Source organism: Panthera onca, chromosome C1 (genome assembly GCF_046562875.1).
Source record: "Panthera onca isolate mPanOnc1 chromosome C1, mPanOnc1 haplotype 2, whole genome shotgun sequence".
NCBI lineage: Eukaryota > Metazoa > Chordata > Mammalia > Carnivora > Felidae > Panthera > Panthera onca.
This window is the reverse complement of record NC_138346.1, coordinates 19,408,189-19,419,591: the sequence shown is the minus strand read 5'-3', so window position 1 is coordinate 19,419,591 and position 11,403 is coordinate 19,408,189. Positions and strand designations below refer to the sequence as shown.

The following is an 11,403-nucleotide window of genomic DNA, read 5'->3' as shown; positions in this document are numbered from 1 at the left end:
GAGCAACATATCCACTGGGTTTTAAATGCAGGCTATTTCATCCCCTTCTTTGGTACTAATAAGGCAAAAGAGCTTAGCAAAGGCCAATGCTGAGTTTACAAACGGTTATCCAGAACCTCTGTAAAGCTTCACCGGCTCCTCAAATGAAAACGAGAACTCCGTGCCGACCACAGCCACTGGTTGGGTTTGTCCTTCCGTTTCCTTTAAGTTGTAATGGGGCTGCACGGAAATCCAAGTCAGAAGGCCAACAGAAAGGGATCTCAGAACCTCAACACGTGATCGGTTAAGAATGCAAGTGTCTGCAAGAATATGTCCTTTTTAGAAATAACAGTCGAACCAACAGAAGGTTAATAAAGGCTTTAATTTCACACACACAAAAAACTCTATGCATAATTTAAAAAGGAAACAAAAACAAGGAAAAACCGTAAAGGATACAGAGGAACAGTTCTGCTAAAACACAGATAAAGTGCCGCTCCATACAAAACAACATAAAGAAATCAGAATCAAGTCACTCTGAGCACAAAGAAAATCACCTCACAAATAATGTGGCCAAAGCTGCCAGCAAATCTGGTAGTGGCTCAATTAGGCAAAGTGTAGGACCTTTCCTTTTCTGTCTTCCTCTCTACAGCGTAAGTAAGCAACACTGACAACAGGCCAGAGGAGTTGGGATGCAAGGACAAAAACTCAAGAGAGGGCGGGAGACCTGGGGAGGGGATGTGTGTGTGGGCTCAGTCCCCGCAGCCCCTCTGCTTTTGAAATAGGCCAGTCAGTTGATTGCTCTTACTGTTTTGGCATTTGACCTACTGAACTTGGGTCCTGATCCAGACCCTCATTCCCCTCTATTGTTTTGCCAGTAAACATGCCTATACTTTGAATCTCTTAAGGTACTTCAAGAAAAGTTCAATGTTACTAAAATCAACTGCTTATATTCATACTGGCACACTGTTTTAATTAAAAACTTCAAAACCTCAGACATATAGCACACATGGAAAGAAAAATTTACTGTGTATAAATATGATACAACGGAAAAGACTGCCTGAAGTCTAGTAATCAAAGCATGCCGTAAAGGAGTCAAGGATTGTGGTGACACACAGCAAAAGAATTGTCACAAAACTCTCAAGGCCTAACAAACTCTAGTTTCCAATCATATATATGTTTTTCAGATGTTAATAAGACATACCAATAGAGACAGAATTTTGCAGTGATACATGAGGAAGATGTTAGATGGCAGAAATCTGTTCAGGTTTGGTACACACTTCACGAGAGCATTACTCAGTGTTAAAGCAAGACGGAGAGGAGGAAAAGGACACACCTGTTTTGGGGGGACACTTATGTGACTTGCATCTGGTACTGGGTTTTGATTTTTCCAAAAATCTCATATATATACAAGATTCAAATATACTTGGGAGATGTAGCTGTTTCTCTGATTTAAAACAAAAGACCTCCTGAGAGAGGTCAGTTAAATCAGAGAGAAAAAAAATAAAGTGTGGATGACTGAGAGCGTCCACTGCAGTCACTTCAGAGGACAACGAAAGAGGGAGAAGAGTCATATTTATTCGTTTTAATATAAACTCTTTTCAGATCACAAACTCTTTTCAGATCACAAAAAAACAAACTACTTTTCTCCTGTAGGTTTCCAATCCCCACTCCCATGCTCTCTCTACACTCCTAACACTCAAATATAGTGACATGGCCAAGAGATCTTCACTTTAGGTGTTTCCAAATAATTTTCATTATACAACCGTATCTGTAGCTGTACATGCGTCAAGCTATGTTTACATAGTTACATAATGGTAACTGCAATATGGAGGAATAAATAAACTCACAAATTCACCTGCTGAGGTTTTAATTCTTAAAGTTTCTCTTTTGGAAGAATTCTACACTTGAACAAGGAGAGAAGTAAAGAAATGTATAGTCTAGTATTTGCCTCCCAGAGTTAATCAGCTGATTTGTAAGTATCACTGTATACTTTAAAAAATGTAAACACATTTACATTTGTTACATCTGTTACTGAGCCATTAAATTAGGCCTGAAATTAACAGATCACCTCGAGTAAACATAGCTTTTGGAATCAAAATATAAATAGAAGAACAATTCATGGACTTGCCTCCTACTCTATCCTGCTGAGACAAAACTTAGATTTGAGTGTGCACACACATATAAATACCCCCACAAAACAGAGGCTATCTCCTCATAGGCCTAAATTACAGTCATGGCTACTAAAGGGACAGCAGCCATCTGGCCACATGCAACTTCCAATTCTCCATAATATTAGGTGATAAGAGTCAGTAAGTCTGGATTTTAGGTTAGTTTTCTATTCAAAAAAATTTCAATTAAGATCAGTTGTCTGCAGAACTAAGTGCTGTCGAGTTCTAATTCAATGTCGTTTAAAGTAGTGTAACCCTATTTGGTAATTTTCAACAGAAAGGTTACTGTGTAGGCTGCCTGGGACTGAAGCACTCTGTCCCTATCTAACTTGTCCCTTCCGGCCCCAACACCCCAATGCCCCATCCCCCTGATTGTGAGCAAACTGATCAGACTGTGCAAAAAAAAAAAAAAAATATATATATATATATAATATATTATTATAATTTTTAAATATATACAGCCAGCTCAAAAAACCAATAAACCCTTTCAACGTGGTCCAGCTGAAATCTCCATCTGTAGTCATGAACCCTTCACTGAACCTGAATGAGAACACGTAGTGAAAGGGGGGATGGATAAGGAGCGCAGGGGGAGGGGAAGGCCGAACAGGCCATAACAACGCACAGCTACCAAAGAAAATTCAAGTCCAAAACTTGCAAGTGTACAAGCGGTGAGAGAAGTCATCTACCTCAGTAACCTATTTCCAACTAACAAGTTCAGCCCAAGAAATGAAGATCAAATCAAATCAGGTTTCTGAGCCACGTGTACTTCTAAACCACACACACACACACACACACACACACACACACACACACTACCAAAACAAGTCAAATGAGGGCACTTCATGGGCAATCAGGCTTATGGCATTTCTATTTTTTTTATGCCCTAATGCATCCATCCCCCATTTCAAATCATTTCCAACCATTTTTAACAGTACCTCTCAAAGCTCTCAAATACAAACACATGGAAGAGAAGTCCTAAATAGCTACAGAATTTGATCACCACTTCACTCATTTTTGAGAAAACCAGTTATTTCCCAGCAAAAGCTATAATTTTTTAAAACAAATATTTTCCTCTGCTCTATATTACTCTTGCACAACTTACTGGCATACCATTTTGGAACGTTCACTATGGTAATGCATAGGTAAATGGCAGGAGGCAAAGCTTTCATTGGTAGTTAACCAAAAGTGCTGGGGCCGTTTACAATTTGGAAACTGAACATTTTAGAAACAGGTTACTATGTCAGAACACGTCCAAGCATGGGGGGCTGCAGCTCTCATAAGGCCATCTTCCAGAAAAGATGTTGTACCTTCTGTGATGGCGGACTTTAACATGTTTACTTCCCTTGAAAAACTGATGTTTTGTCCCTACCTGAGAGCTAAGAGTTACTTCCTTGTTTATAATAAAAGAAAAACATGAAAGAAAATACTGAAAGTTTCATTTTGCTATACTTAACTGTGTGAACCTAATGATTCCTGGGCTTACAAAAATTATTCTGTGGACAGAATTCTCCTCTGAAACTCATTCTTCACATGGTTTCACAAGCTGCTTACTAACCAAGCTGGTTGTGGCAGCCGAGCGACTAATGCAGCACTTAATACTGCGATCCCATTCAGCCTCAACTCAAAGCACCTAAAAAGATAAATCCGTTACACACCTTTGTTATTTGTTAGCTCTTGGGATCACCTAAACCAATCTCATTCTAACTCTCACCTGGTTTTAAGGGCAAAGCCAGGCAGCAAATGATTTAAATGTTCTTTACCCAATAGCTCATGTACTTAATTTCCCATTTGCAGCAGGGCTTCTAGGGGTCCAGAGTTTTTAGATTTCACGCAAGAATCCTCATCTTGACCTATGGATGAGGGACAGATGCTAGCGTTCTTTCTTATCCCTAAGTATCCTTGCTGGGGAATCCCAACCTCCTAAAGTTTTGGTTGCAATCTTTTAGAGTAACGTTTGCTCCACAGAAGAATGACACGGAAGAAAAAGAAAAGATTCTATCTTCACTACAATAATATAGATGATATACAAAGAATATACCTTGAGAAGGAAATTTCTTTAAAGAAAATGCAAAGTGTAGAATGAATACCAAATGGGGGACCACAACACATTCCAAAGCACCAACAATCCATTTCTTGGGACTGCATGTAAACAGCAAAAGCATTACAAATCCATGAAATAATTTTTTTAAAAAAGCTCCTCATGTCAGGTGGCAGAAATGCCTCTCCTTCCCAAGGAGGACACACTGTCATTAGTGTAACATGGAGAGCTGGCTTTCCAGTGAACTTTACTAATAAGAAACAAACATGAAAGAGTGTAGACTCGAGTGAAACTACTCAAGGAACAGAAAAGCTAAATGCCAACTGATATGTATATCTTTACACATTTCTCAGGTGAATGGACTCTTTGACGCCTTCATTTCTTCTCAGACTGCTGTGCTATTAACTTTGAGCAGGCATACTCTGGTGACTCATCCTAACTCTTTAAGGCTCCATTCACTCCACATATATGTGTGTGTGGATGTGTATGTACATATGTATATATTTACAACACGTATCCCTAAGACAAAAGGAAGCGCCACTACTGTAGGAGAAAAAGAGGATAATCAGCTACAGATGTGAGACCAAAGTTTCCATAAAACAATTAGCAATGGAGCGTTCCACATAATTGCAATTTTCATCTTTTGGTTTGGCCCTGAGCTGTTTGTTGCTCCCGCATCAAGTAGAATTCCGAATTCTCCTCGGGCAGAGAAAGGGTGAGGCGGGCGGCAGTGAGAGGGAATAATACTCAGTGCGCACTGCCAACCCACGAGTTTGTTCCTCACAAGGCCTGACGAGCGGTCTTCCCCACTTCCATGCTAACTGCCTGAGAGTTCTTTTCCGTTTCCAGCAGCTCATCGAAGATCTCCCTTAAAATAAAACAAACAAGAAATAAAACAGGACATTTAGTAAGTAAAGCCAAAGGATAGAAGACAGATACCAACAGAGCCTGCACAATCCCATTTGGTGCCTAAATTTTATTGAACAAGCAGCTCATTCATTTGATCACTATCTTAACCCCATGTGCCAATTTTTGAGAAAGCTGGGTGGCGGCGGGGGCGGGGGGCGGCAATGGCACTAGCTAGCCTTGACAACAAAGCCATGTGATTCCCATCTGTAATTCAGATCTTCCAGCTGATATAACTGGAAGACAGACCAAGGTTTACGATAGGACAACTTTATCATATAGAAGTCTTAAGTTCCATACTTAGATGCTACTGTGAGATAATTAACATGAAGTTAAGATATCAAGATATAAGCCCTAAGCAAAGAAAACAAAAATCAAAAACTGTCAACCAACAAGTGATGCGAATACTTTGTCCTTACAGGGGGAAAAAATAGTTTCAGAGATTTGTAGCCCACAGCTCCAGACCTGGCAGTTTCTTACTTGTGCATATAAAAGAAGATGTAACCACTCCGGTCCCGATCACTCTGCACGGAAGCCTCTTGGATTTTAGATACCTCGAGATCATTGTAAGTAAACCATGCCTGCTTCTTAATGTCGTACACATCACTAATGTAATGACCTAAAATAAATAAAATCTTAACATGGTTTGTTTTTTTTAAAGCCCAACGCGGGGCTTGAACTCACAATCTTGAGATCAAGGTCAAGAGTCAGACACTTAACTGACCGAGCCACCCATGTGCCCCTTAAAATTGTGGTTTTTAGAACACACTGCATTTTTCTCAGGTACAGGAAGTTTTGGAGAGAGAGAAACAGCCTTCCCATCGACCCTACCCCCAGCAATGTTTCTAAAAACCATTCCGAAAACATGTACAGAAACTCAAGGGAGTAATATAGTACAGCAGGACAACTTTTTGGATATAGATATATGTATGTATATGGAAATTTGGGTCATTTATAGAGAAATTAAAAAGTTGTACCTTTAACACAATTCATATTTAGTGTGATCAAAGAAAAGATTTAAAACCTTTTCTTGATGCATTCAACCTACAGCTCATGATACTGGGCACAGAGTCAACTAACAGGGAGTAAATGCTGGCAACTTCATTTATAAAAAACTGAAATCACAATGTTCATTTACCTGAAGATGAGGTGCTACCAATGTGGCTGACAACACTAATGAGCCGGTAAGAATGAGGAAGATTCCCTGTCTGGAAAACAGAAGTGGGCGTGATTTTTAACTCTTCATTTGAATAAAAGTGAAACACTAAATTTAAATGTACTATCAAAGCCGACATGACAGTTTCAGTGTGTGTAGTCAAATTCAATAAAAAAAATCCAGTGGTTGCCATTGTTCACATCTTTTGACCCAAGAATTCTACTCCCAGCTAAAATTTATTCTAGGAAAATAATTCAAAAGGAAAAAAGAATACGTGTGTAAAATTATTTACTGTAGCATCACCTATAATAATGAAAAGTTGGAATTAACGAAAGACTCAAAAATAGTTAAATGATCAGTGGTATACCAACTCAGTGCAATATTATTCAGTGGGTCAGCAATACGTTAACTTGTTTTCCCAACCCACATGAATGCACACAATAATTACAGCTCTATAAAAACAAGCATGTTAATGATTAAGTACTGGAAAACAAAATGAACAAAATGAAAACAGTTGCAGTGGTGCTGCTGGGATCATGGGTAAACTTTTACATTTTTAAATATTTTTTTAAATGCCCTTAAAATATTATTAATAGAAAAAAATTTTAAAAACCCTGAAAAGTGACATTCATGCACTGCAGGGAGCACCATAAGGTACAATGTGGGGAAGGAATACAGCTGTATGTAAACCAGAACCATTAAAATGTTCATAAACTTTGAGGCAGTAATTTACTTCTGGGGATTTAAAGAAGAAAATTCTAAATATAGAAAACACTCAATCATACACAATTCCTCAGTGTATTATTTATCACAGTGAACAACAGAAACTTAGATGCTCATGGTTAAAACCTAAATGAAATGAACAGTATGTTGATTTGAGGGAATACAGTACATACAACAATTAAAAATAAAATGCTTATAACTAATCTTTAATAAGCAAGCAGGATAAAAACTGTACTTATGACTTAAAAAAAAATTTTTTTTAACGTTTATTTATTATTGAGAGAGAGAGTCACAGAGCATGAACAGGGGAGGGGCAGAGAGATGGAGAGACACAGAATCCGAAGCAGGCTCCAGGCTCTGAGCTGTCAGCACAGAGCCCAACGTGGGGCTCGAACCCACAAACCACGAGATCATGACCTGAGCTGAAGTCGGACGCCTAACCAACTGAGCTACCCAGGTGCCCCTACTTTTTTTTAAAGCACACTTGGAGGCAGAGATGACAAAGTATGTCAAAATGCTAACAGTAGTTGTGTTAGGACAGTGGACTCCTAGGCAATTAAAATTACAAAATTGGAAAATGGAAAAAAAAATTATTTCAGAAAAAAAGAAGGGTAAGAAAAGGTTACAATGTGCTCTAGTTTAATAGTACAATAGTTTTTACTGAGTAACAACCAGCTAGTTTTGGTATATAACTTTAAACACAATATAGTTTTGGGGCGCCTAGGTGGCTCAGTCGGTTGAGCGTCCGACTTCGGCTCGGGTCATGATCTCAGTGGTTCGAGCCCCATGTTGGGCTCTGTGCTGACAGCTCGGAGCCTGGAGCCTGCTTCGGAATCTGTGTCTCCCTCTCTCTCTGCCCCTTCCCCACTTGTGCTCTGTCTGTCTCTCAAAAATAAATAAAAATGTTAAAAAAAATTTTTTAAGACAATATAGTTTTGGCAGAACTAAAGGTGAGTTAATATTAATATATGACATCAAGAGCCATGTTACTCATTTACTACCTAACATGTACACGAGGGAGTCAGTTTTGTTTCAGTCTGTTCTGAAGCTTGTGTGTAAGAAACGAGGAGCAAAGGCAAGAGAAAGTGAAGGCCATCGGACAGCTGCCACAGGGCACAGATGAACCCGCAAGGGACATGGACAGGGAGGCCTTTGAAGACAAACAGCAGGAGGAGTAATCCTGACAATGTGACCAGTTCTACTCACGGAAGAAGGTCACCTACCTCAGCATTTCTTTTCAGCTCCTCAGCCTCAGCTTCCGTGTACTCCATATCTAAAACATCCTCATTTCCAGAGTCCTCATCAGAACCCAATGAGTCCAGAAAAGAGTTGTTAAACTCTGAAGAATACAAAAATGTTGTAAAAGTTCTTAGAACAGACACAAAGAGATAGGATTAGAAAAGTAAAAAAACAGCTTGGGGTACACATTTTATCATCCTATGGAAACATACAACATATTATCATTAGGGTTCCAATTTACCCAGCCCACTCTGAGGAATAACAATTCAGGTACCAGGTATCTATAAAAGAAATGTCCCTTTTTCTTTTAAATATATTTATATGAAAGGGATAGGACTCTAATAAGAAAGGAATAAACCTGAAAAAGAGAATATGATTTTACAGATAACCCAATTTCACTACATTCCACATTCTATAAACTGTATGTTAGGTTTGAAGTACTTGGTGCATATTGTGGATGCCCCAGCAAATACAAACCACCTCACAGAAAAGAGACCATAAAAAATTAGTATCCTTTCACATTCTTCAACATTAACTCTTTTGAAATTTAATATAATGGTATCTAACCTTGAATTTAAGGTTCACTTAAAATATACTACACTAATAATTAAATCCAAGATCTACTTTTTTCTTTAATGATGAGTTTCTACTGAAAGACTCCATCTTTAGTAATGACTTAAAGAGTCCCAGAAGCATTCGTAGGTGTCTCTTTGCTTTAAAATACAATTAATCCCACTTAAAATCATAGTATAGAGTTATTTAAAAGACACGAACACTTATGAATGGGAAGAACAGAGAAAGAGACTATAGAATCAGAATCCTGAAAACTACAAAGTAGATGGTGACTGACTTAGCAGACCTAGGAAAGCCAAAACCAAATCTTAAGCCAGTAACAGAAAAGTTGAGAACCAATCCAATTTAAATCACAGACTCTTGTTCAAAAGACATACAACTTGCAAATATCATGTACCCCTGAAATTGGAGGCTAAGGAGGGGATAAAAAAAAAATAAGGATTTGGTGAAAAGTGTTTTGAGAAACAGACCCCCAGGATCCCCTCCCCTCCACTTTATGCTGCTAAGCAGTGACAGAAATCTGGAGTTTCATCCTCTGGAGGGGGTAAAACACTCTCTGGACTGGGGGAACGCCAGGCACACACAGCAAATGGGGAAGCAGGCCACGATTTGCAGAGCAAACCCCTCTACCCCAGCCCTATTCCTATACTTGGCTCTCAGAACTCTGACAGCCTCATCTTTTACCTTTAGGCAAAGGCAATAAATGAGAAAACTCTTTTTTTTTTTTTTAAGTTTATTTACTTATTTTGAGACAGAGAGAGAGCAAGTGCACAAGTGGTGGAGGGACTGAGAGGGAGACAGAGAATTCCAAGTAGGTTCCACACTGTCAGTGCAGAGCCTGATGTGGGGCTTGAACCCACGAACTGTGAGATCAAGAGTCAGCCGCTCAACCAACTGAACCACCCAGGCCCCAGAGAAAACTCTTTTTTTTTTAGGAATCTGACCAGCCCATGACAAAGTCCTAAAATATTAACATCATCTTCAAAACAGTCCCACACTCTAAAACTCAGAGTTGATGAGCCCTAACTATTCATGTGCTCAGAGCTTCCAACCATCTTTTTTTTTTTTTTTAAGTTTATTTATTTATTTTTGTGTGAGAGAGAGAGAGAGACTGCACGCTTGAGTGAGCATGTGAGTGGGCAAGGGGTAGAGAAAGAGGGGGAGAGAATCTTAAGCAGGCTCCATGCTGTCAGGCTGTCAGCAGAGCCCTATGCAGGGCTTGGACTCAAGAACTGTGAGATCATGACCTGAACCAAAACCAAGAGTCGGACACCTAACTGACAGCCACCCAGGTGCCCCCAACTATCTTTTTAGTCTCCTTTTCTTAACAATGAACCAACAACCAAAGATTACTAGACACTGAGGAAAGCCTCTAATAAGTAATATAAAGACCATAAGAACCACACAGGACAGGGCAGTTGGAGGAAACAATCTATTCAGGGAGAAGAAACCTTCAAATAAACAAATCAACTATATTTAATATCCTCAGAGATTTGAGATGGTATTACTTCCATGACCACCCCCCAAAAGCTTACGAAAAAGAGAACATACACAAATCAGTTCTTGAAAAGTAGAAATATGATAGAAATAAAACACTCAAAAGAAGGTTTGGAGCTAGAGATAAGGTTAGAGAACTTTCCCAGGAAGCAGAACAAAATTACCAAAATATGGAAAACTAGAAAGAAGAGATGAGAAAATTTTAAGAATCAGACCAGAAAGTCTGGATAACAGAAGTTTCAAAAAGAGAAAGGAGAGTGAAAGGGAGGAAGTCAGTGAAAATTTCTTATAATTGAAGGACACAAGTTTCTCTATTAAAATGATCTTTTAAGTGCCCAGTAAAATGGATGAAAAAGACCCACATCAAAGCACATCGGTATGAAACTTCATCATAGTAGAAATAAAAAGATCCTACAAGCTTTCAGACAAAAACGGGGTCATATCAGGATAAAGAATGGCTTTCATACGGCAACTCTGCAAACAAGACTTCTATCACTGCTCAGCAGCATGAAGTTGGAGGGAAACAATGCTTTCACAATGACTGCAAACCCAGAATTCTATACAGCCAAACCATCAAATACTAGGTACAGTGAAACTTGCAAAGCTTCCAAAAAAACCTGAGTCACAACCCCTCTTTTCTAAGAAAACTACTAGGACGTTCTCCATCAAAGCACAAGTAGAGGGGTGCCTGGGTGGCTCAGTTGGTTAAGCATCTGACTTCGGCTTGGGTCATAATCTCATGGTTCATGAGTTTGAGTCCCACATCAAGTTCTGTGCTGTCAGTGCAGAGCGCACTTTGGATCCTCTGTCCCTGTCTCTCTCTGCCCCTCCCCTGCTTCACGTGTGTTCTCTCTCAACAATAAACGTTAAAAAAAAAAAAAAAAAGCACAAGTACACAAGTAGACCAAGAATGAGGAAGGGTGAGATACAGGAAATGAGAGATTCAAACAAAGGAGAGACTCAGAGGGAATCCCCAGGAGAATGGTTAGGGAGCTCTCAGGGTATCTGTGCATGGATGTAAAGGGCAACCCGTCCAGACTGGAGCAATGTGACTTGTGACAGCCATTAATGCCACCACTATACCATCTTTCTAATAGAGCACAGAATGCCTGGGTGAAATCTAG

At 39.3% G+C, this 11,403-nt stretch overlaps 1 protein-coding gene across 5 annotated transcripts in view; it reads right to left on the bottom strand.

Moving 5' to 3' along the window:
- Positions 1–342: 342 nt before the first annotated feature.
- The window catches only part of USP37 (ubiquitin specific peptidase 37), a 98,841-nt gene continuing 87,780 nt past the window's right edge, over positions 343–11,403 (bottom strand). For all 5 annotated transcript variants that reach the window (XM_081796345.1, XM_081796341.1, XM_081796342.1 and 2 more), the window contains 4 exons: positions 8,194–8,309; positions 6,230–6,299; positions 5,572–5,710; positions 343–5,053 (listed from right to left, as the gene is read on the bottom strand). In XM_081796345.1, coding sequence (XP_081652471.1) covers positions 4,966–5,053; positions 5,572–5,710; positions 6,230–6,299; positions 8,194–8,309 — 413 coding nt within the window. In that variant the 3' untranslated portion in view covers positions 343–4,965. The remainder of the gene's footprint in view (positions 5,054–5,571; positions 5,711–6,229; positions 6,300–8,193; positions 8,310–11,403) is intronic.